This window comes from Pantherophis guttatus, chromosome 3, assembly GCF_059756535.1.
Source record: "Pantherophis guttatus breed Tessera chromosome 3, ASM5975653v1, whole genome shotgun sequence".
Lineage (NCBI taxonomy): Eukaryota > Metazoa > Chordata > Lepidosauria > Squamata > Colubridae > Pantherophis > Pantherophis guttatus.
In genome coordinates this window covers 139889727-139917064 of record NC_142065.1, presented here as the reverse complement: position 1 = coordinate 139917064, position 27338 = coordinate 139889727, and the positions used below count along the sequence as shown (strand labels likewise).

At 38.6% G+C, this 27338-nt stretch overlaps 1 protein-coding gene across 3 annotated transcripts in view; it reads right to left on the bottom strand.

Annotated features, from left to right (window-relative positions):
* LOC117662488 (cadherin-6) overlaps positions 1 to 27338 on the bottom strand; it is a 195009-nt gene that overhangs the window by 6309 nt on the left and 161362 nt on the right. For all 3 annotated transcript variants that reach the window (XM_034411936.3, XM_060691132.2, XM_087890253.1), the window contains 6 exons: positions 26232 to 26399; positions 23177 to 23364; positions 16373 to 16626; positions 7039 to 7175; positions 2554 to 2675; positions 441 to 558 (listed from right to left, as the gene is read on the bottom strand). In XM_034411936.3, coding sequence (XP_034267827.2) covers positions 441 to 558; positions 2554 to 2675; positions 7039 to 7175; positions 16373 to 16626; positions 23177 to 23364; positions 26232 to 26399 — 987 coding nt within the window. The remainder of the gene's footprint in view (positions 1 to 440; positions 559 to 2553; positions 2676 to 7038; positions 7176 to 16372; positions 16627 to 23176; positions 23365 to 26231; positions 26400 to 27338) is intronic.

Here is a 27338-nt window from a genome sequence, read left to right as displayed (position 1 = left end):
AAAAAAAAAAGAATGTAAAAATGTGGTAAGGAATGGGAAGTTTTAATTGTGGAAAGGAAATTAGGTACCTATTTATGTTAAAAGTAAATAAAATATTTAGATTAAAAGAATATATTATAATGGTATATATATGATATACTAGAAATATATGTATAAAAGATATATTAAGATAAGAAAGAGAAAATGTATAAATATGGATTACTGATGTGAAGATGTTAAAAAGAAGATGTAAATATCTGTTTTTGTTTGTTTGTTTGTTTGTTTTTAAAAAAACTGTTTAATAAAAATTATTAAAAAAATAAAATAAAAAATAAATCACTCGTGCCAGAGTAAAATAGAAAAAAAAAATGTGGTAAGGAATGAGTTCTTTCTGAATGTCAAAGCCAAATAAGAAAGAGAGAAAGTATGCAATAAAAAACAAAAACAAAACCCAAGGATACCTTTGTTGTCGTGAAGGGTGAAATTGGAGCTACTGGCTACTTCTGGGGCCAAAGTGAATGAGAATTTGTGCCCACCAAAAGCATCATCTTTGTCAACTGCACTGAGAGTCTGGATGAGCTAGAAAAGTAAAAAATATTGTCATTTTATCTTTACTTATGGCACACAGACCAATATCTACACCTTGTTCTTATTCATCAGAAATAATAAATAGGCTGAAAGTAATCAATTAATAATAACAAACAAGGTAACAAATAGCGGTGGATAAGATATTTTTTTTTATTGTATACTAATCTTTCCTCCGAATAGAACACTTTCCCCATGAAAACTGGGAACTTGGGTGGGGAAAAAGGCTTTTACTGTTGCTTTTGTATTGGTATTGTAATTAGAGAGAGATTTATTAATCCCCCAACATATTCGCATGTTTCAGGCATCACTGAAGGTCAGAGATTAACATATCTGTCTCAGGCTATGTCTCTTTTTCTTCCATTCAATCATGTCTGATGCTCAGAGACTGCCTGGACTAGTTCCTTAATTTTCTTAGTAAGGATTTTTTCAGAAGTGGTTTGCCATTGCTTGTGTCATAGGGCTGAGAGAGAGAGACTGGCTCAAGGTCACCTGGCTGGCATTGTTCCTAAGGCCAGAATAGAATGGTTTTCAGTTTCTAGCTTTATGCCTTAAACACTACACCAGTCTGGCTCTTGTTATATGTTTATTTCTCTGAAAATATTATGCATACGCACGTGTGTTTGTGCATGTATACACACACACACACAAACATACACACACACACACACCACATCATAAAAGTAGGATTGAGGAAAAACATTCCCTCCCTCACTGCAAAATAAAAGGACTTGCAGATTTTCCATAAATTGAACACTTATGGGGGAAAAAACCTCCACTGTAACACCAATCACAATTGGAGACCTGGCTGGCACCAATACCTAAAAGATTCCCTCGATATTTGGAAATATTGAATTTATCAGATCTGAACATCCTTATGGTACACACACAAAAAATACCCTGCTTAGAATTGTCCACAGGTAGTCCTCAACTTACAACAGTTCATTTAGTGACCGTTCAAAGTTCCACAGCAATGAAAAAAGTGACTTATGGCCGTTTTTCAGACTTACGACTTTTGCAGCATCCCCATAATATCACAATAATGTGATAAAAATTTCAGATGCTTGGCAACTGGTTCATTGCTATGCCCCAAGATCATGTGCTCCAGAGGTGGGTTTCAGCAGGTTCTGACCAGTTCTGGAGAACCGGTAGCGGAGATTTTGAGCAGTTTGGAGAACCGGTAGTAAAAGTTCTAACTGGCCCCGCCCCCATCTATTCTCTGCCTCCTGAGTCCCAGCTGATTGGGAGGAAATGGTGATTTTACAATATCCTTCCTCTGCCACGTCCACCAAGCCACGCCCAACAAGCCATACCATGCCCAACAAGCCACACCCACAGAACCGGTAATAAAAAAATTTGAAACCCACCAATGATGTGTTCTTTTGTGACCTTCTGACAAGCAAAGTCAATGGGGAAGCCAGATTCACTTAACAACCAGGTTACTAACTTGTCAACTGCAGTGATTCACTTAACGACTGTGGCAAGAAAGATCATAAAATGGGGCAAATCTCACTTAACAAATGTCTCACTTAACAACAGAAATTTTGGGTTCAATTGTGGTCATAAATTGAAGACCACCAGTATATCCTTGGTTAGGACTTGAATTATAATGTTTTTGCCAGTCTCTGTTTTATGAATCAAATAGAAGATTACACATAAAATAATACTAACTGGTTGTTTGGATTGTTGAATAACCAGAGTTTGGATCTGGTGATATTTGCCCCATTAAGGCTGCAGATTCTCTATACATACTCACCACTGGTTTATCCAAAGAAAGAGAATTTTCTGTCAAAAGGAACAGACGAAGGGCAGAATGGCAGATAGTGAAACAAAGTGCTAGAAAGAACCATCTAAACCATGCAAAATGCCAGTTACAGTCTGGGTCAAGAAATGATGAGTTGATTTCATTTACCATTGCTGACAGCTCCTTGCAACACAAAAGGCACAAAACACCAGATATTTATTTCTTTTAAAACACAAACTGCTAACCTGCTCAGCTTTTGCATTTTCACAGACGAAGGTCTCATAAAACATGACAAACTCTGGAGCGTTGTCATTCACATCCAGGACTTTAATAAATACTGGGACTTGGCTGCTTTCTTTTGGGTTGTCTGTAATAACACAAAGGGAAGGTATTTTAACAGGAGGACAAAGAGGTTTGCTTGTTTGTGGGTTTGTTTGTTTGTTTTTTGCTTTTTCAGGGCGCAAGACATTCGTGAAGTGAATTCAAGCAATGAGTGATAACATTCTTTTACTACCCAGGACTGACAATTTATTGTCTGAGGAATAACAGAAGCAGAATAGACTAGCAGATGAATGGATAGTATGTTATTTACTGCACCTAAGTGTGACATGGCATACAATCCTGTCCTTCGAAGAATGAGAGTGGTTAAGGCTTGGCCTATCTCCTCTCCTTTCCATCTGCTCCTTGAGATAGCTGCCTCATTCTTTATAATAATATGACTGGTTCAAATTCCATCTTATGATTTCCCTTTCCCTTCCATCTGTATAATTCTCTGATATAATGTCACCAAAGAGATCACCACAAATCCATAGGATTCTTTTTCACACTATCTTCCCCTCATCTATATTACTTCTGTTGCTACTACTACAAATAAAAAATGAAAGAAAGGAAAAAAAATTACAATATTAAAGAAGAGCCCTTCTTGTAATTCTTGAGATGCTACTATTTGCACATATGTGGTTGATTAATATAAACAGATCAAGTGGGAATGTGAGTCAGTGATCACCAAGGGTTTAAGGAAAGGGAGCAAGTGGGGGAGGATTTACTATTAGAATTTTCATTTTGATTTGAGTAAAATTGAAAGACAAACTTTACCTGCTTTTATTTTTCTTATCTGTGCTAACATAAACAGAGATCTGACATGCTGTTGCTTGCAACTCTTTTTCCAAGGGTGAACTTCAAAGGAAGCATTGATATAATATTCACTTTATAGTGGGCAGGTTAATCTTTTCTCTTCATCATAGGCAATCTGAAATGCTTTGGTCCACTTTACTATAATGAAATTTTAGCTTTCCATTTCCATATCAGTTTTCTTTATTTTTAGTTTCAGCCTTATAACCTATCTGTATCTTAACAGAAGTCCTGTTGGAAATAAGTTTTCCTGGAAACCATAGTGCCTCTTAAAGGCAAGTTTCCTAACTTTAGCTCTGTTTTCTTATTCACCTTATCAATAGCAATCACAATCACAATAGCATTTAGACTTATATACCGCTTCATAGTGCTTTACAGCCAGTGGTGGGATTCAAGTAATTTAACAACTGGTTCTCTGCCCTAATGATTTCTTCCAACAACCATTTTGCCAAACTGTTCAGAAAGTTAACAACCGGTTCTCCCGAAGTGGTGAGAACTGGCTGAATCCCACCACTGTTTACAGCCCCCTCTAAGCAGTTTACAGAGTCAGCATATTGCCCCCCAATAATTTGCGTCCTCATTTTACCCACCTCAGAAGGATGGAAGGCTGAGTCAACCTTGAACTGGTCAGGTTCGAACTCTTGGCTGCAGGCAGAATTAGCCTGCAATACTGCATTCTAACCACTGTGCCACCACAGCTCTTGCCCCAATTCACATTTTTAATAGATAAATTTGAATATGACATCCTGGTACTCTGTAGATATTTTCAATTGCAATTCCTAGTAATTTCACCTAAAATGTAGAAATACTTATTGCATAGAATTCAACTATCATACTGGCTTCATTTAAGTACTTTATTATGAAGTGCTCCTCACAGAGAAATACATAGTAGGAACAAGCAGCTGGGAAGGCAAAAGGGATTTTGTGGAGAAAAGAAATATACTGGAATTTACTCCTTACTACCCATATTAATTATTACAGTGGGTCTTAATACTATTGCTATGTATGATTGTTATTATTTGTAAGTGATGAGTATCTTTTATGTGTAGTTACCTTTAATGGGCATACCGTATCTGAGCTATAAAATCTGGGGGAACGGGCAATAGTAGCAAATAAAGAGATAAAGACATCTCTGTTTACTGTCATCTCATCATCCTCTAGAATTTTGTAGCCCAGATATAATAGCTTTATATTATACAGGAAAAAGAAGATGGTTTAATTTATTTCAATGCCACATTTATCTTCAGTTGTTCTGATCCTATGAACCATGGAAACTTATAATTGTGCAGTAATGAATATGTTACTCTTTAATGTACCACAAGGCTCTGCTTTTCATCAAATGTGCTCTTCAATATGTTCATAAACTACTTAGATGAGGGAATAAAAGGGGAACTCATCAAATTTGCAGATGACACTAAGCTGACAGGAATAGCCAACACCCCAGAGACAGTCTCAGGATTCAAAAAGACAGACTTAAATAATGGATCCTATTCAACAGCATGAAATTTAATGTGGAGAAAAGGAAGGTTTTATATCTAGGCAAGAAAAAACCAATAGTACACCTACAGATTAGGTGAAACCTGGCTCAAAAAAAGTAACTGAGAGGGACCTTGGAGTCCTAGTGGACGATCACTTAAACATGAGCCATCAGTGTGCAGCAGCCACCAAAAAAGCTAATATAATTCTTAGTTGTATAAACAGAGGCCTAGAATCAAAATCATGTGATATATTAGTACCGCTTTATTAATCTTTAGTAAGACCAGAGGTTGGTTTCAGCAGGTTCTGACCAGTTCTGGAGAACTGGTAGTGGAAATTTTGAGTAGTTCGGAGAACCGGTAGTAAAAATTCTGACCGGTCCTGCCTCAGCTGCCTCCCAAGTCCCAGCTGATCAGGAGGAAATGGGGATTTTGCAGTATCCTTTCCCCGGAGTTGGGTGGGAATGGAGATTTTACAGTATCCTTCCCCTGCCGCGGCCACCAAACCATGCCCACCAAACCATGCCACGCCCACCAAGCCACACCCACAGAACCGGTGTTAAGATTTTTTGAAACCCACCACTGAGTAAGACCACACCTGGAATACTGCATCCAGGTTGGTCACCTCATTACAAAAAAAGATATAATGGAATATATCCATTCTTTGCACCTTGGAAAAAGTGCAAAGAAGAGCAAACAAGATAATTAAGAGCCTGGAGACAAAAACATATCAAGAACGGTTGCAGGAATTGGGTATGGCCAGTCTAGAGAAAAGAAGGACTAGGGGTGACATAATAGCAATATTCCAGTATTAGAGGGGCTGCCACAAAGAAGAGGGGGTCAATCTATTTTCCAAAGCACCAGAAGGCAAGACTAGAAACAATGGATGGAAACTAAACAAGGAGAGAAGCAACCTGGAATTAAGGAGATTAACAGTGAGGACAATTAACCAGTAGAACAGCTTGCCTTCAGAAGTTGTAGGTGCTTCATCACTGGAGGTTTTAAAGAAAAGACTGGATAGCCACCTATCTGAAATGATATAGGCCCGGGATGGTGAACATATGGCAGTTTTTGCCCTCCCCAGACTCCTAGAAAGGCTCTGGAGCCTGGGGAGAGAGAAAAACAGGCCCATTGGGCCATCACATGCCAGGAGCGGGGGTGTGTGTGTGTCATGCACACAAGCATAGGGGCGGGGCACATAGAATTATTGGTGTGGACACACGCATGCGACCCCCACGCGCTCCCCCCACTCCTGGCACGCAATGGCAAAAAGGTTAGCCATCACTGGTGTAGGTTCTCCTGCTTGAGCAGGGGGTGGACTAGAATACCTCCAAGGTCCCTTCCAGCTCTATTCTGATTGATTGATTAAATTGCCATTATCAATTGAAGGAGTGAAATATCACTACTTCCTCCATCACCTTTGCTTGGACAAAACTGGACACAGTGAAGGATGATATACGTGGCTGACATTTTCAAAGACGACAAAACATGCATTTTGCTTTCACTGCAATCTAATTGCCCTGACCCTAGCTCTTGAAGCATATCTACCTGAAAGTTAGTCCCATCAATAACAACTATGGCATAAATGGATTTAAGAGTGATGAGCTGGTTTTTATTTCTCCTAATTAATTCTGATCCTAATTAAGTTAACAGGCTTTCGACAGAAGTAAGTGGCTTTTAAATTTTATTCTTGCATTTTGGTCAATTGGTTTTGGCCTGAAATTCCCAGGAATGAAAAACATACAGAATTTCATTCTCCTCCCTGACGTGATAAATCTGTATCTTTTTAATCTATATAACTTCTTTGCAAATCAGCAACTGCTGACTGATAGTCAATAACCAGAAGAATTCTTCTGGCTTGTTTGATATGAAATGAAATGAAATGAAATGAGGAGCCTCTTCATTTTCTTTCTGTTCAGGCATTCAGTTGCCTCTTCATAAATTATAGCCAAGGGAAAGATGAGAAAAAATAAATAAGCTCTTTTAGGTTTATGTCTTTAACTAACGGCAAGCAACCAAAGCATATAGACCTGACTTCTTTTCAGCCATGCTTGGCTAAAACGCTGCACTTGTTAGAGCAATGGTGTGTGTGTGTGTGTGTATGTGTGTTTACAGGCAACTTACTGATTTCAGCAGCTATTACTGTAATGTTATGCCACAATAACATTTCTCGGTCGAGAGGTTTGGAAGTAAATATTGATCCATTTCCAGAATCAATGTTGAATATTCTGTCCATATCAGTATGCCGATCCACAGAATACCTACAAATAGAAAGACAGATAAGAAATGGGTACCATTTCCATTTCACAGATCTTTTCAATTCCCATTGCTTTCTAAACCTTGGTAGGGAAAAACCAATAAACTTGATCTATTTTTCAGCTTAATTCTGTATCCAAAGTCTCATTCTAATTCCTATTCTGTTGCCTTTTGGAAAATGTATTGGAACATAACTATTTAGTCTGTTTATACACTGTTTTGTCTCTGGTGGTCAATAAACTAAAAAGTGCAGACTTATGTTACTAGAGCTGCATTCCATTGTAATGGACTTTTTTTTTAAGTACATACCCTGTTTTCCCCAAAATAAGACATCCCCTGATAATAAGCCCAATCGGGCTTTTGAGCACATGACAATAAGGCCAAGCGCTTATTATAGGGTTCAAAAAATATAAGTCAGGGTCTTATTTTTGGGGAAACACGGTACAATTGCAGTTCATGTCACTGAATACAAAGTCATGATACCCATACTTATCACATGATCAAGTATAACACCGAGATACATAACGTGTTTAGGGCTGAAGCACATGCATGATACTACAGCTTCAGAAATGGGGAGGGGTCCTTTTCTTAAAAAAAAAATCTATGTTTGCTCGTACATTTATGATTGGATTGAAATGTAACCTCTCCCCTCAAAAATTAGTTGCCTGACATGATACCAAGAAAAAAAAAAAAAAAAAAAAAGCAGAAATGAAGGATAAGCACTAATTCCTGGCTTGTTAAGTCTTTTCTCTACTCCTAGGTCCAAGATAAATTGAAAGGAAAGTCACAATGTTTTAAACTCTCCAATTGATAGGAATTACAAGATTGTACAGTGATTATGTATCTACAGCAATACCAATTACAATAAATTAAAAGTAGCAATCCAACTGTTTTGAATTTCATTAGGACATAATTGCAGAAGGAGTGTGGGAATAACAGGTGGTGAATCTGTAATACAAATGTGCCAGACACTGCAGTAATGGGAACATGTGAGGCTGTGTCTTGTTTCAGGAGCCCTTATTCCATATGTTATTCCAGAAATTCATAGTGATTATGTGGCAGATGATGGCTATTCAGGAAGAAGTTGCTGGCTTGCAGGCACTACAAATTTATAAACTATCATTCAGCCCACTGAAACCATTCATTCATTCATTCATTCACTTACTCACTCACTCACTCATTCATATGACTTCTAGGCAGCTTGCAATAATCCATAAAGAGGAAAATAAAGCTACCCCTCTCTCCAGGAATCAGACCAAAACACTTTAAAAGGTAATACTGCTAGTTAGAGCTCCTTTTAAATAAGAAGTTTAAAGTATTTTTGGCAATCACAACAGAGGCTGGTTCCATTCTTTAAGGGAAACAGTGAAGCTTTCAGAAAGCTTAAAGTTATAAAGATCATGAGATGATTTTTTTTAAGTTCAAGGGAAAGGAACTTCAGGGCTTACTCATATATTCATTCATTCATTCATTCATTCATTCATTCATTCATTCCATGGTGCACTAACTAGGTCTCAAGGACAGGAATAGCCAATGCCATTCTTAATCAGCCCTCAAACCCACCATTAGGACTTTTATCTATCTTGCATCAGATTAAAAGCAGTACAGGTAGTCCTTGATTTACAACAGTTCATTCAGTGACTGTTCGAAGTTATAACGGCACTGAAAAAAACCGACTTAACAACCATTTTCCACACTTACGACCATTGCCACATCTCCGTGATCACGTGATCAAAATTTAGATGCTTGGCAACTAACTCATATTTATGATAGTTGCATTGTCTCCGGGGTCACGTGATCCCCGGATTTTGCGACCTTCTGACAAGCAAAGTCAATAGGGAAGCCAGATTCACTGAACCACCTTGTTACTAACTTCACAATTGGAGTGATTCACTTAACAGCTGTGGCAAGGAAAGGGGGCAAAACTCACTTAGCAAATGTCTCACTTAAGAACAGAAATGTTGGCCTCAATTGTGGTTGTAAGTCGAGGGCTACTTGTATTTTATGACTGTCAGTGTACATAGCAGTGGTGGAATTCATTTTTTTTTTTTACTATCGGTTCTGTGAGCGTGGCTTGGTGGGTGTGGCAGGGGAGGGATACTGCAAAACTTCCATTCCTATCCCACTCCAGGGGAAGGATACTGCAAAATTCCCATTCCCTCCCCACTCCTGGGGGAAGGATATTGCAAAATCTCCATTCCCATCACACTCTGGGGCCAGCCAGAGGTGGTATTTGTTGGTTCTCCGAACTACTCAAAATTTCCGCTACCGGTTCTCCAGAACCTGTCAGAACCTGCTGAATAGCACACCTGGTACATAGTGCTTGCTGTGCTTCATTTGCCTTCTCAGCTGCAATAGTCTTCCCCCTGAGATTCAGAGAGCTTTTACCCTGCTAGCTTTTTGGAAGGAAGTCCTAGCTTTTGTCTTGGGTTCTGGGGTCAGGATGGTCATGGAAACCATTATGTATATTTTTACGATTTGTTAAGGGGGAATTTTGCCTGCAGCCCCTAACTGCGTTGCATTCTATTGTATTTCTTTCATTTCCCCTGTTTTTAATATTTTATGCAGTGCTAGCTGCTCGGGGTCATTAGATTGATGTGGGTGGCTTTATAAAGCCGACTGCAGCTGAGTCACTACTAGCCTCACTTTCTTTCACACAGTTGATCTTATACTATGGCAGCCCTATCAAAGAGCCGTTTCTGTTGAACAGGGAATCTAATAATCAGTGCTATGACAAGACAGGCTCTAAAAGAAGAGAAGTGGATGAGAATAGCTTAGTTATGTAGTTTTTTAACCAAATTATTAAGAGGCATGTTGTAGGTGCATGAAAATTAAATGAAGAAGAAGTTTGGTAGTGTGTAGTCCTTGGTGCTCTCTGGCCTTGGATGTCTGCTTGTAGATGTTTCATTAGCAATAACAATAACACTTAGATGTATATTCTGCTTCACAGTGCTTTACTCTCTAAGCTGTTTACAGAGCTGGCATATTTCCCCCAACAATCTGAGTCCTCATTTTACCGACCTCGAAAGGATGGAAGGCTTAGTTAACCTTGAGCCTGGTGAGATTCGAACTGCCAAATTGCAGACAGCCGGCAATAATTAGAAGTAGCCTGCAGTACTGTATTCTAACCACTGTGCCACCGTGGCTCGTAGGGTTAAGGTGACTGATTTGTCTGAATGCCAAGCTTCCAGGAATTCCCTAGCATTTTGAAATTATCTGGTCTAGGCTGCTCACATGTGTATCACAGGATGTTCACAGGTATAAAACAATTGCTAACAGTTGCAAAAAAATGAAGCTCACTTGTGAAAAAAAATTAAGAACAAAAACCACCAGAACATAGCCTTTACAGCACCTATATCTAGATACTGAAGGATTAACAATCAAGCAGAAAATTAATCAAGAAATTATCAAAGGGAAAACCACGCCCTCACGCCACCAGTAGGACAAGCTACTTTATATAAATAGGGAGCCCACCCTACACTTCAGACAACCATTTGTCTGAAATGATATATTGTCGAGCAGGAGGTTAGATTAGAAGACCTCCAAGGTCCCTTCCAACTCTATTATTCTATGTTCTATTGTACTCACACTTTTGCTTGCAAACTCAGAGAGCATCAAGGATACCACAATTCAAACCCAAGTTAACTATATTCTCTTCTATTGAAAGTTTGATAAGTACCAAAGGATCAGGGGTGGGCTCTATTTACCTTTACTTCTTGCTTCTGCGCATGCGCAGATTGCTTCTCATGACGTCAGGGTCAGTGGGCGGAGCCTCCCACTGGTTTTACTACCAGTTCTATAGAATCAGTCCAAACTGGGGGCAACCCACCACTGCATAGGATGTCTTTTTATCTGGCAATAAGGATTACATGGCAATGGAGGGTTTTTCTGTTAATGTGTGAAAGACTGATTCTTTAATAAGTTCATAGCTAAGCCACCCTGTGTCTTCGGAGAAAGGCGGCATATAAATTGAACAAACAAACAAACAAACAAACAAACAAACAAACAAACAAACAAATAAAGGAAAGTTTAAACTTCTTTCTCTATGATTCCACTGTTGATCTTTCCCTGCCTTGTATTTAATTGGAAAAAAAAATTGGGAAGTAATTCCTAATCAAATGATTAACATAACAAGTGGATAAGCTCTTAATGGTGACCCCGAAGAAGCAATAGGAACATAGGATCGATCTCTTAGTAAAGTTAGGCAGGGGGGAAAAAAAGCAAAAAACTTATCTTTCATCTTGCCTAGGAACTAATCAATAATAAGAAAGGTGCTGTCTTATTTCCTCCCTATGCTCCTTTTTCTTTTACATTAATGATGATGATTAAAATAAACCACCACGGGGCACAGAATTTAAAGATTTAGAATTACTATAGAAAAAAACTATAGGTTTGAGAAAATATTGATTTTGGTTTTGTTTTTTTTTACATTAAGAGATGGAAAAAGAAGAAAAGCAGATTTGCAACAATTAAATATATATTCCAATTGTATTGTAGATCTTGATCTGGAGCAGCGGCCCCAAAACATTTGGGCACCAGGGACCAGTTCCATGGAGAGAGATTTTTCCATGGACTGGAAGGGGTGTGGTTTCATGGCCGAGTACTGGTTCAGTACTGGTTGGGGACCCCTGATCTAGAGGATACATTTGATCCGCTATCCTGTCACTAATTTCATCCTGTTTAAAGAATCCTAGGTCTCTTTTGGTCAAAGACTGCTAATTTGGTTGAGCTGCTGGTGACTATGACTGAAAAGATCATAGCCTATTAAGAATTAAGCTGACAACATCAAACTTGTTTGTACATTTTATAAATTACTATGTGTGTCTGTCAGACTGCAGAATTTTATTCTTTTTAAATCCTGGGAAATAGTTAAATTGGAAGATATAATTTGCAATGGCTCAAAGCTTTGCTGTACTTGGAGTGCACAGACAAGACAAATGATTGGGGAATGTTGAGACAGCATCTGGTCAGTAAATTTCAGGAACAGCCATTAATTTATATGCTGATTATCATCTTCTTATCCTTGTTTCAGTGTTTCAATTACATTTTTTTCCCCACGATGTTGGAGAGACATTTTTGATCACATCTGAAGGACTAAATTTCACTTGAGCTGGTTCTTATCTTCATGTTTTTATTCTGATTGAGATTTCCTTTCAGGCATAGATTCCATTGTAAATGACTATGACAAAGTTCACATCTCATTCAGAGTTTAATGTTGGCTTTGATTTTGGCCACAAATATGTGGAGCAACATTTTTCCTGTGATGAGATTGACTGCCACCCTATTCATTTTTTTTTTGTAGGGAGTGGGGGCAAAACAGAGTCATTGTGAATAGACTAGTAATGAAAGTGTCATTGTTTTGGTTCACTTATACTTTACGAAGTAAATGTTCTTAAAATGTTTTTTCCCTCCTTTTTAAGTAAGTTTGAGTCTTACTGAATCAAGCAGCATCTCAGCCAGGGGTGAAATCTAGCAAGTTCTGACAGGTTCTGGAGAACCGGTAGCGGAAATTTTGAGCAGTTCGGAGAACCAGCAGTGGACATTTTGCGAAGTTCGGAGAACCAGCTAACCACCTCTGGCTGATCCCAGAGTGGGGTGAGAATGGAGATTTTGCAGTATCCTTCCCTTGCCACACCCATCAAGCCACACCACGCCCACCAAGCCACACCCACAGAACCGGTAGTAAAAAAATTTGGATTTCACCACTGATCTCAACTGTAGCTAGCAAGCAGATAGAAAAAGTAGACAAGTGGATTGAAGTCTGAATCATACCTTTGTTCCAGCAATCTATATTATATTACATGTATTGTAGTAAGTCCATGCTTAGCAACCACAAATGAAATCGGCAACTGTGTCACTAAGCACTATGGTCGCTAAGTGGAAAATCACACTACAATGATAGACTTATATCATCACCCCTCATTCAGCCCTTAAGGGAACATCAGGAAATCGTGACATATACTTTTACAGGTAATCCTTGACAAACAACAATTCATTTAGTGACCGCTCAAGGTTACAACAGCATGGAAAAAAGTGCCTTATGACAATTTTTCACACTTATGTCCGTTGAGCATCCCCATGGTCACATGATTTACTTTTGGAAGCTTGACAACTGGTTCATATTTATGACCATTTCAGTGTCCCGGGATTGTGTGAACCTTTTTTGCGACCTTCTGATGAGCAAAGTCAATGGGGAAGCCAGATTCACTTCACAACTGTGTTACTAATTTAACAACTATTGCAATTCGCTTAACACATGTGGCAAGAAAAGTCGTAAAAGGGGGCAAGACTCACTTAATCACTATCTCACTTAGCAACATAAATTCTGGGCTCCCTTGTAGCCGCAAGTCAAGGACTTCCTGTGCTTCCATGATGTCCCTTAATTCTGCTTGTTGCCAGCTGGTTATGACTGGGATGCCACAACCATCGTAGATGCAAGGGTTGGGCCACGCAGCTATTTTTTTTTCTAACACTGTTATAACTCTGAACAGTCACTAAATGAGGCAGTCAGTAAGCAAAGCTTATCTGTATGTCCATTACATATAGTTGTATTGGCCAGTTTATTCAAGCTCAGAATGCTGCATTCTATGAGCGCCTTGATAAACGAATGACAAAATATTGTCATTCAGTGTTTTTCCTTCATAGCGATGCTCCTTGAGCCAAAGGACGAGGAGCTCATTGCACCTATGACTAGAAACTGTCATTTCTAATAGTACATCATGCTATTTATGCCTGAAAAAAACATTCAGCGACCAAGTAGATGGGGGAGATGGCAACTAAAATGCTATTCTATTGACTAACGTACATGTTACTCAAATCTGTTCCTGCCAAAAGCAGGTTTTTACAAATCTGGTTCCTTGGAGATCTTCTCTTAATTGCTTTTTTAAATACAGCACCCTCATGTTTAATGCGACTTGCAAGTTGAATAGATTTCTGGGTCGACAAGACGTGTATGTGAGTGGCATTTCCCCCCCCCCCTTCTCACTAAGCATTTTCATAATGCCATTATGAAACATTCTTTAATGGGAGATCAAAGGACTTTCAAACTGACAGTGCTCCATGATTAGATTTTTCTTTTTAAAGCTACAGTTAAGAAGGGAAAAATTGAGGGTTTTCAATGTAACACTCGGTGTCTGAAGGTTTTATTCCTAACTGTCAAAGGAAACTGACAAATAAGTGACAAGTACTACATATAATGGTCTAATTGCGTCCTCCCTCAAGCTGAGAGGAAAAGTTAGAGCTAGCATTTACACTTGAAATAGGGTATGCACTGGTGGGGGAAGATGGAAGTATTGTTAGCACAGAGCAGCCGTTATAGATCTCGGAAGATACAAAATAACGTTGTACAAAAAGGTCCTTTCAGATCACATTTTATTGCAGGCATGCAGCTTGCACGGAAACACAACCCGTTTCCTTCATCTTTCTTCTAGCATATTTTTTTCTTTCTTTGTCCCTAACTTTGTTTATTTTGTCTGAGTCTATTTTTATACATCTCTCTCCATTTTCATCCTTCTCTTTTTATTTTATTTTTTTTAAAAAATACTATTTATTGAACTTTCCAACCTTTAAAACACAAAACACGTATTTACTCTTATAACAGGTTTTCCATATCGGTATCAATATCTTTCACAACAATCATATTTACAAAAATTCTATTTATCTACATCACTATCCTATGTTATATCCTTATTTAAATTATAATAATATCTACTCACAAATCAATATCATATAGTTCTTATAAATTTTACATTTTATATATTATACTTTTTAGAATTTATACCTTAAGTCCTTAAGTCATCCTTCTCTTTTTAATGACCTCCGTGACATCTCTCTTTTCATTTTTTAAAATTCCAATTGTTTCCCACAGCAACAAGAGTTTCTTTCATTATGCAATGACAAGCAAAGTCCATGGGGAAGCCAGATTCACTTAACAACTGTGTTACTAACTTAACAACTGCAGTGATTCGCCTAACATTTCTGCCAGGAAAGAATGGGGCTTAACATGTCTCACTTAGCAACCAAAATTTGGGGCTCAATTGTGGTCATAAGTCGAGGACTACCTATAATTTAATTATAATTTAATTTCTTATTTGCTTCCCAAGATGGCAAGTCACAGACAAGAAGGAAGGAAGGAAGGAAGGAAGGAAGGAAGGAAGGAAGGAAGGAAGGAAGGAAGGGAGGGAGGGAGGGAAGGTTGGAAAGAACTTCCACTTTTACAGCACATTTACAATACCGTAGAGCAGTGATGGCTAATCTTTTTCTCTTTGCGTGCTGAAAGCGTGTGCACATGTGCATGACAGCATGTGTGCATGACAGCACCCATAATGCAATGCTCCCCATCTGTGCAGGCGTGCATGATCCCCCATGCACGTGCAGGTGACCCCCCCCCCGTTTTGGGCCTAGTAGGCCTCCCTGCAGCGTCCTGGGCCCAAAAATGGGCCGCAGGGGGTGCTGCCCCCCCACATTCCCCCCACGCATGCATGCATGCTCCCACACCCTGACCCCCCCTGCACATCCCAAAAATCAGCTGGCCGGCAGGAGGCGCATGTGCATGCATAGTGGAGCTGAGCTGGGTGACAGCTCGCGTGCCCACAGGAAGGGCTTGCTGCCCACAGCTGGCATGCATGCCATAGGTTCGCCATCACGGCCGTAGAGTGTGACTCAGAGGTGGGTTTCAGCAAGTTCTGACCAGTTCTGGAGAACCGGTAGTGGAAATTGTGAGTAGTTCAGAGAACCGGTAGTAAAAATTCTGACTGGCCCCTCCCCCATCTATTCTCTGCCTCCTGAGTCCTAGCCGATCGGGAGGAAATGGGGATTTTGCAGTAACCTTCCCTTGGAGTGGGGTGGGAATGGAGATTTTACAGTAACCTTCCCCTGCCACAGCCACCAAGCCATGCCCACCAAACCATGCCACACCCACCAAGCCACACCCACAGAACCAGTAGTAAAAAAATTTGAACACCACTGGTGTGACTTTAGTGTTTTGTCTCACTTTATGTTCCCACATATATTGAAAGGGGGAGGGGGAATCCAGTTCACTTTTTGTATGTCCACACTAAGTCATTTTACCAGAGCACCTGTGTACATTGGCACATGCTTTCTGGTCTCCCTTTACTACAATACAATTTTCTCATCATGTTTGTATACCACTGCCTTCTCAACTGACCCTTGCCAGTTAGAGATCTCTGGTCTGTATGCTTACTTGATGGGGTTCTTTGCACTGTCAGGATCTCGGGCTGTTACAGCTCCTATGACGGTATTTATCGGGACATCTTCCTTTACTTCTAATATATAAGCTGGTCTGCTGAAGATTGGAGGTTCATCCACATCGTCTACTTGAATTCTGACAGTAGTAATGTCCTTGAAGGGTCCCAGATAGAGGAATCTGGGATCCACATGTGGATTGCTGGCTTCCACTTTCAGAGTAAACTGTCTCCGCTTTTCAAAATCCAAAGCCTAAGAAGAGAAATATATATACGTATATATTAAGAAGAATTTTGAGAAAGCATCCAGAAAGACCTGTCAATTAGAGAAACATTGAGTTGCAATGAATGAGTTTAGGCTGAATAATTTAATCTCAAGGTTTACAGTCCAATTCGGAATGAACCTCCCTTGAATACAACTTGGAAAACATAAATGTTTGTTTTGATTATAATCAAAGAAGACTTTAATGACCATTCCCTAACAATCATCTCTTTGTCATTATAAATTGATGGATGTGCAGTCTAAAGGCTCAATTTGGAAATAAAGAGATGCCTAAGGCTAATCAGACTTGCTTTTGTAATCACTAGCAAGCAGTATAAAGGTGTAATTGAACACCTGATGGGCCATGCTGCACAGCTGATTATTTCCATTCTATTCAGCATTTCATGAATTGTGCAGGTATATGCAAACACCTACAATACATCTGTAATCCCCCCCCCCTCTGAAAACTCTGATTTAAGATAAAGGTGTTCCTCATCTCTGACTTGTTAAAACATCTCCATTTGGAATAGAGAAACTATCCTTACTGGATTAAGATTTTGAAACAACAAAACTGGTCCATTATTCATGACAACTTTAATCCTACCTATGGCAAAGATTTTCAGCATCCAGAATCTGTTGGGATATGATGCAAAATAGTGAGAGGTTCATCTTCTTATCGGAAGCACAAACACCATTTCACTTTTAGCAAGGTGTTAATGGCATCAGCTTTGTTTAAGTCAACAGAATGATGTTGACACACTTAATTTACAGTAGATCAAGAGTGCATACTGGCAGGAGTTCAAATTCACACTTTCCCATCTTTTCTGAAAGGAACATTCCCATATAGGCTTGCAAAAGACTATCAGCTTCCTTGCCATAACAGAACATTTCCCTCACAAATGAGAAAACAGCGTTCGTTTCGAATGGCCCTTTCTTTTCCTTAAAAGCACAGCCCCCCAAATAGTACACTGTGCAGTCAAAAGCAATCAAGTGTAATATTCAGTAAATTGGTGCAGCAGAAATGCTATCAGCAAGCAAAATGATAACCATCTTGTGATTGCTTACTAACAAGTGCTGATGGTGAATTAATGTTTCTAGAAGAAGCTGAAGGAATTTGCCTTAATGGCTTTTGCTGTCCACAAGATTATTGTGCATCAGCCTTAATGGCATCTACTAGGTTTGTGGATGACCTGTATGCTTGGTAGTAGGTAATCGTTATAGTACCATCAGTGAAAAGCACTATTTCGAGTTTTATACTAGGAGTGTAGAAGAGAATCAAAGTAGAAAACCAGGAACCAAGGAGGTTGCCATATAAGTTTCAGCAGATTTTGGTAAACTGATGTGTTACAGGCAAACTTTTTAATGATTAAAAGTCTTTATGTTTCTCATCAGTGAACTTTATCTGTTCAGATAATAACTGATACAAGAGAATATTTGTAGCTCAGGGTTGAAATGAGAGGTCATTGGTGCTCTGTGAGCTTGGTTGTTTTCTCGCAGACATTTCATTACCCAAACTAGGTAACATCATCAGTACACTAATGACGTTACCTAATTTTGATAATGAAACATCTGCGAGAAAATAACATATCTGCAGTGAGTTCAGTGAGTTTGTAAATAAAGATGCATAAGTTATTTGAAGTGTTCGAAGTTAAAACCCATCCCTCTCCTAGAAAAATGAAATATTTTAGGATATACTAAAAAGGCAGAATAAGGTAAAGGTAAAGGTTCCTCTCACAAATATGTGCTAGTCGTTCCCGACTCTAGGGGGCAGTGCTCATCTCCGTTTCAAAGCCGAAGAGCCAGCGCTGTCTGAAGATGTCTCCGTGGTCAGGTGGCCAGCATGACTAAACGCCAAAGGCGCATGGTATGCTGTTACCTTCCCACCAAAGGTGGTCCCTATTTTTTCTACTTGCATTTTTTACGTGCTTTCGAACTGCTAGGTTAGCATAAACTGGGACAAGTAACGGGAGCTCACCCGTTACTTGTCCACTAGGCAGAATATTTCCCCTAAATAGAAGCAGAAACTCAGCCCCCCACCTTTGTTAATGGGCCATTAAGGCCTGGGCCAGTCTATCCTACATAACCTCCTTCAGGCAGAGCTATATAAGGAATTGCCCAAAGTCCTTTCATTACATCACGACCCAGCAAGGCTCAACCAAACTTGGACTCAAAACACAGCCTACAGAGTTACCCCTGCATGGCCCCATGGGAGTCTGACAACTAATCAGAATACAAGCTAAAAGACAATGCCCAACAGAGGGCATAAAACCAAGGCACTCTCAGCATCTCGCCCCCTTTTTTTCTGCTCAGGAATCCAGGCCATGTGATTCTGCTCAGGAACTCAAGCCATGTGATCCTGTTCATCAATAAATCTTCTTTCCAAGCAACTTCCATGAATCCAGTGTCTTTTTCCCCACTTGGAACTGAACCCAGATGGACATTTCTTCCAACAACTGAACAAATTCCTACTGCTTTTGGAAGTGGAAATATGTGTGTGACTAGCTGTAATTAGACAACAACCTCCTGCATATGATAACAAATATATAAAACTCTTATTTTCAGAAAATAATATGTACACCTTATGTCTTCTCAGGGATGTGGTGTTTTGCCAGCTAGTTTAATTATGTTAAGCATTCAGTACATGAACTTTTTTTTTAAAAAAAAAAACTCTTTTAGTAATTCTAGTGGTAATCATGAGGGGGACATCATTATTAGTCCTAAACACTGCTTGTTCAGTTTGTTATCCTGTTCAACTTGCTTATTTCAAGGCTGAAAGGCTACTTTTAAATATGCTTGTGTGTTTGTGCTAAGGTTTGGAAAAGGTTGGTAAAAAAAATACACGCTGACAAATCACCCTCTGACTCTGAATCTCTCCTTATCAGACAACAACACTTGAGAGCCTTTTTCTATCAGCCAAAAACACTCCTGAGCCTTTTTTTAATATTTAGCCTTAGATCTCTGAAGTGCCCAGGCATGTGGAGACATTGGAAATATTTATTTCCAATTAACAAAACTGGGTGTTTTGTTAATATGATTTATTGGGCTAGGGATTTTCTGTTTTCACTGTGAGTTGTATTGTGTTGGGGGGGGGTGCACTAGGGAGCTCAACCAATCTCATTGTACATATGTTGTGCAGTGACAATTAAGATTTGAAATTTGAAATTTGAATTATTTATTTGTTAAATTTATTGGCCTCCCAGCTCGCCATGGGGCTACTCTGAACAGCTTACAACAGTTAAAGCGGAAAAGAGAAATGATTAAAAAATATATAAACATAACAAAAGCAATGAAACAATAAAAATCAACAATGAAAGTACAATAATATGAATTAAAATATAGGCGGAGGGAATGGGATGTACATAAGCATCCATTACTCAGTTCTTACCCTCATGCGTTCAGGTAAACATCAGCAACCAGCTATTTTTAATCTTTGTTAAAGAAGGGTTAGGGTTAGAGTTAAGGTTAAAGAAGAAAGATAAGGCTGATGAAATAATTATTTAATTGAGGCTATCAATCTCCATGGCAAAACAAATGTATTGAATTAAATATCCTTGGTGCCCTACTTTGTGCCGTATGCAGTAGCAGCTGGCACCAATCACTTATGTTGCCATCACCATTAGGAGAGTGCTAGATTGGCTTCCACTGACTGACTTCCTCAGTCAGTTTCTGGGATCTATTCAAAGTGTTGGAATTCTTTATAGCCCTACATAACTTCACCAATTGGTATGTATAAGTCTCAGTATAAGGATCCCATTTGGAGATATCCTTGGTATATGATGGGGGTCCAAGACAATGTTTCTTGGTGGGGACATTCAATTCGGGTGGAGAAGTCAGACTGATCTCTGTACTTTGGTGTTAAAGAGGTGAAGACTAGACTATTCCCCAGGGCATTTGAGGGATGACATCCAGGTTTGAGAGGGTATCTGTGTGACTACGGTACATGGCTTTATCATTTGGTTTTATCAAAATAACATGTTTATTATGTTTTGGTTTTGTATTTTATTAGCTTATTGTTGTTTCATTATTGTAAGCTAGTGTCAGCCCCGACATTCAATAGTTTACAAATCTAATAAATAAATGGCACATGTGTCTTCTTGGCACATCTTGAATACCAGGGGCATCAACTTAAGACAGCAAGGACTTTAAAGTAAACAACTCTTTGTACACAATGAAGACAAATATACATGTCCAAGGATAATGTTGCAGGATCCAATCACAACAAAAAAACTGACCCAGATTGGATCCTTCAACATTTTGTACCGTCTAAAAAAATTGGATATATACTTGGATTTGGCTCTACTTTCATTTCAGGGTAATTAAATGCTTTTTTTTTCATTTATGAACCTTATAAATGTATATGCATATGATTCAAATCATTAACTATAATTCACAGGCCGGCAGGGCCTCTGGTATTCAAGCAACCATATTTCATATTTAGCCTTCACAAGAACAGTTACTGCAGATGAAGCACAAATGGAAGTCTTACGATAGGTTTAGAAATCCACAGGGCTGAGGATTTCAATGCTAGAATGGATTCTGAAGAGTCTCCACTGGGGACATTCAACAAATGATAGGGCAGTGTGGAAATATATTAGCCAAATTAATTTTGTTGTATCTCCTGGGCCTTGGAGTCAGCTGCCACAATAGAGATACTCTGAAAAATATGTCAGTGAAATTCCATGGCCACACCTTTAGCAGGAAGGGAGTTACAGAATCCTTAAAAAAAAAAAAAGCAGGCAGGACATGGCTTATTATCTATTAACTTTCTTATAACATTGTTTATTTATGATACAATTTTTATAACTCACCTCAATCAAAAGACTTTAGACAAGTCACAACAGACTAAAACATATATAAAAAGCTAAATCAATTAGAATAGACCAGCTCGCCCAAGACAGATGCCAGTAATGTTCAATTAGGATTGAAAGCTTGCTGAAATTATAAATATAATGCTAATGTGGTCTTTCTAGTCAACTCTAAGGCCATATTATAATTTTATTCTGTATCATAGTGTACAATGCCAAAGGCTTGGTGATTGTTCAAAAGGACATAAAAGGTGTAATTAGTTTTAAATGATAATGAAATAAGAACAAGTCACCCATAAAAAATACTTGAGTATTCAGATGCAAATTATGGTTTTGTCATCAATCCATCTCAAGGTTCTTTTTTTTCCCCTTGGTGGCATTCTGCTCTTCAGCTTTATAACTCAAGCTTTAATTTACCTTTGGCATTCTCATATGGATTTCCAGATTCAGTGGATAACTGGAAGGGATCTAATTAGTTTATAGTGAAAATTTTAAGGTATACCACCCTTATGAGAAATGCCAGCGTAAGACTGGAAGCAAATCTATGATCCGTTAAATGAAATGCTTGAAATGATAGTTCATTTTTCATTTTTCTACTACTGCTCCTTGTTATTATTTATTTATTGCTTTCAGGGTTTAGTTTTTCTCTCTTTTTTAAAAAAAAATCAGTGTGTGAATCTGGGATATGGAAAAAAAATACTGTATTTCTCTCCTGAGGTTTTGAGTAATTACAGCCTAAAGAACATTTTGCTCTCTTTTATGTAGAGATTAATAGAGCTAAATTTACAAAATAAGAGAGCTGCAGCTGGTAAGCCTTGTTCTTCTTTACCCTTAAATAACTTTTAAATTATGGAACAGATAAAGCTCTGTATTTGCACACATCAACTGTTTAAATACAGGAGGGTATTTTATGTTCACTTATTTTTAATGTGCTGCACTCTGAATTGTTAATTGATTGATTCAACAAGATTCTGTTTAATGGATGACTTTATCCTTGTGGAATTAGAACTGTCACCAAAGATCTTTTATATATTAAGGATTTTACCCAGAAGACACATTAAAAATGAGAATATCTTTCTGGATAAGACATACAGTCCTCTTACTGCCATAGTCGCTAAATCCCTTTTATCTTTAATACACTTTATTTTGCCTCTTCAATTTTATTTGTGTGCAGATTGCATATGTGCGTGTGTGTGTGTGTGTGTGTGTGTTTGTGTGTGCACATTTATATTTGGTCTATGTATGTTTAGTTTTATCAAGTTTGAAATGTTTTCCACTTGTATCTATTCCCTGAGAACCTGGCTTTTTCTACAACATTCCCATGAATTTAGAATGTATTGGGAATTATTTAAACAATACTTTGTGTTCAAAACAAATGCGAAGGGGCAGAAATGTTGAGAATTAATGTAATAACTGAATGCAAAAATATTCCTTGCATACCTCTGAAGTGTAGAATTTTGAAACAACCCACAATCGTTCTATCAGGCTTAGCTGAAAATATTTTCAGAGACCATGCCAAGGTATTCAAAACATGCACAAGGACTGCACTATAAAACTTAAAAAGTATTACCCCCCCCCCACTACATATCTTGCATTAGACCATACATACAACTGTAGGAATCCTATATTATTCATTAGGTTTCTGAATCCAATAGATCTTTTGTTTAAGAACTTCTTAAAAACTTCATTTTGCAGGTCACAATAAAAGCTGGAATGAAGCATCTTAGAATACACACCTTTTTTACAATTACAATGCCTTCTTGTGTTTCCTTGTCTGTTGTAATCCCAAACATTTCCGAGCCATCCCCTTCAAGAATGTTATATTCCATCTCGGCATTCGGACCCACATCCGCATCATTAGCCTTTATCCGTCCAATTGGTGAATTAAGGGGTACAGATTCTCCTATTTTGAATTGATAGGCACCTAAAGGTAGAGATGGGAAATTCCATCAGACACAGTTAACATTGTTTCAGCTTAGTTTAGTTTACTTTATTGATTGGCCCTTGGGCCATATCAAAGTGCAGAGTGCCAGACACATTACTAAAATCTGATAAAAACAATTTAAAATGGAATTGGATAAAATACAATTTAAAATGCAATTGGAATAAAATATGATTTAAAATGAAATTGGAATAAAATACAATAATTTAACATATAGATAAATAAAATATGATAAAACTACATTATTTCAGCATTTTTCAACAATCTCTTTAAATTTTCCTGTTACACCTGTTAGTTGCCTGTATACACACCGATAGTTACTACTAGATTGCAACTCCTTTAAAAACAGGGAAGACTTTCTTCCTGCAAATCAGTGGCCTGCTTCACATGATAGGCTACAAAGAATTAGGCAGGGCTGGGAGTTAGTATTACATGAATATTATATGCCATTAACCCATATAGTTAACTAGACATTATTAGTCTTAACCTCAAATGGCTACAGATTTATTTGTGGCTAAATAAATCTTCACCATACAAATAACTTACCATAATTGTTTGTCTTTTCCAGGTGGCTCTTTAGACTGTACAACTATCTTTTCTCTACCTATTTAGAGAGGTTGGGGATCAAATCTGGGAACATCCTCATGCAAATCATGTGATCTAAGACAAAAGGGTCCTCCCCCTCACCATTATCTCTCTGCCAAGCAAGCTCCATGATTAGTTATGCAAACCGAAAAGTGCACAAGCATTAAAATGTGGGGTTTCTATAAATAAAAACTGGTGGAAGACTTCTTTAATTGCAGTAGTACGATGCAGAGGATTATCAAACTGGTGACTATGATACACGGTACTTTACTCTGAGCAATTTAATGGCAGCTGCAGATTAAAGAGACAGCTCTTGCTTTTGAATCTTGGCATTCCGACAGCACTACCTGTGGCAGGGAAATGGTACTACATCAACTAATTTAGCATGAATCAGTGACACAAAGAAGAAATCTGAATCTGGCTCAATTTATTCTTTCAGTCTGAGGAGATTATATTCTTTATACTTAAAGGGAACTGTTTTAACTTCATTTGTTTTTTACAAGCTTGCCAGACAGCCAAATATTCAGAAACCATTAGGTGACCAAACCTTTTAGGATAGAGAAAGGTGCACAGTCCAACATAGGTTTTTATCTATAGCCATTATCTTTTCTTTAAAGCCAATTTCATCCTGTGCCAAACCAGGGGTGAAATCCAGCAGGTTCTGACAAGTTCTGGAGAACCGGTAGCAGAAATTTTGAGTAGTTTGGAGAACCCGCAAATACCACCTCTGGCTGGTCCCAGAGTGGGGTGGGAATGGAGATTTTACAATATCCTTTCCCCAGGAATGGGAAGGGAATGGGGATTTTGCAATATCCTTCCCCTGGAGTGGGGTGGAAATTTATTTATTTTATTTATTTATTTATTACATTTCTATACCACCCTTCTCCCGAAGGACTCAGGGTGGTGAGGAAATGAAGATTTTACAGTATCCTTCCCCTGCCACCCCCACCAAGCTATGTCCACAGTACTAGTAGTAAAAAAAAATGATTTTCACCACTGTGCCAAACTATTCTCTTTTTTTCTTTATTCTTAGCACAACATAAGAAGCCATTTTTACCCAAAGAAGAAACTAGAAATATTTACGATATCAAATAAAAACATGCAATACATTTCAGTAATTAAAACTGAGCATCACCAAAGATCGCCTTCTGATGTTCTGCACTGCAAATGACCCACAGATACTTTGATGGGGACTGTTTTGTTATTGTGCCTCTGAATTGTTGTTTTACAGTATCTGCAAAGCTTGGGGCATTTTCAGAGCATCTCACATTATAAAGAGCTCATGTCAACAGGAATTTCCTGCTCCCCATACCCACAGGCTGATATTTGCCCTATATTATGAATATTTCTTCAGCAGGGGGAAAAAAAGAAAAAATAAATTCATTTCTCATACTTTTCTCTCCTGAATTTTTTTTTCCCTTGTAGAAAAAAGAACTTGACAATGCCTACTTGGGTAGTAGTGCTTTGCAACGGCATGGAGAATTCCTTGCCTCTGGAGAGCAAATATTTCAGGCCAAAGGATTCTAATCCAACCTTCTCCCAAATGGGTAAGTGATCTATGGATCTGTGTGTGATTTTCACAGTATTTGGTAAAAATAAGAGCCAAAAAAAATGCATCTTATGTAGGTGATTTAACTAGTGAAAAAAGGAGACAAAAATAAATGATGTAGACATAGATTAACAATTGGACTAATTTTCTCTATTATATTTGAATTGGTTCCTAAGTGATTTCTTTTGATCCTTTAAAATGGTACATTACAACACCAGAATAGCTGAAAAGAAAACTCTTATAAGTAATTGCCAGTAGTTAAGATGTGAACTAATCTGTGCCTTGAATAACAAGAAAAATAGAGGTTTTTTTTAAAAGAAAACAGAGAAATAAACTGAAAAATAGAGGAAAAAAGTAGGGAACAGCTTTCCCACAATGCAAAAAGGGAATAAAATAAAATTCTACTTAGGGTAGCTAGTTACTTAACATTTTAATGATATGTTGTTAATCATAAGGTCTAAATTTCCTTTTTAATGAAATCTGTGAATTCAAAGAAGATAAATACATTATGAAATAGAGCTTTGGCTGTTTTTTTGGTGCTTGCAGAGATCTGTAGCCTAATGTTGACAGTAAATTGTAAAAAGCCATTCCTTTCCCCTCAGCTAGGTCCATTGACTTTTCCATGTATATACTTGTACATAAAGTTCCTATTATTTGATTGCCAAAATGTTCTATGGATGTAACTAAATAAAGAAAAAATATATCTTTCCCATACTCTGGGGGAAGCGGGGTGGATTGTCATTGACATCAGTCAATGTGATGTTCACCGTGGTGGTTCCTGATAATCCTCCCATCTGACCTCCCATATCCTTGGCTTGGATGACTACTTGGTACTGCTCCCGGTTTTCTCGATCCATGTTTAGCAAAGCTGTTTTGATGATACCTAGGAATGAAAAAAAAAAGAGATTTTTTAAATATGTTATTCTAAGTCAGGAGTGTCAAACTTGATTTCATTGAGGGCTGCATCAGGGTTGTGATCAGGGTTGTGACCTTGGGGCAGGGGTGGGTGTGGCCAGGATGGGAATGGCCAGTTTGACATCACTCGTGTCGGGGGCATCTGTGGTGGCCCAAGCGCTCTGCCAGCGAGAACGGTCTCCAGAGCTGCATTTTCAGCTGTGATTTAGATTTAGATTTGATTTGATTTATATACCGCCCTACTCCCGAAGGTCTCAGGGCGGTGAACAGCCACAGATAAAACACATAAATACAAAATTTAAAAGCAAAGTAAAACCGAATTAAACAATTTTGGCCCAAGACAGATTTAAAACACCCCAATAATTTAAAACAGATTAAAATTTACATTTTAAAAAGGGAAAAAGGGAAAAGATTAGGCCAGGCAAGCCTGATGGAATAAAAAGGTCTTAAGAGTGGCGGAAGGTGCGCAGATCCGGGATCCTCTGTATCTCCAGGGGGAGCTCATTCCAGATAGTAGGTGCCCCCACAGAGAAGGTTCTCCCCCTGGGGGCCACCAGTCGACATTGTTTGGCCGACGGCACCTGGAGGAGCCCCTCTCTATGAGAGCATACTGGCTGGTGGGAGGCTATTGGTGGCAGCAGGCGGTCCCGTAGGTAACCAGGTCCTAAGCCATGGAGCACTCTAAAGGTGGTAACCAAAACCTTGAAGTGCACCTGGAAGACCACCGGGAGCCAGTGCAGCTCGCGCAGGAGAGGTGTTACATGGGAACACCATGTCGCTCCCATAACCACCCACGCGGCCGCACTCTGTGCCAGTTGGAGCCTCCGGGTGCTCCTCAAGGGGAGCCCCATGTAGAGAGCGTTGCAATAGTCCAGGCGGGAAGTGACGAGGGCATGAGTGACCATGA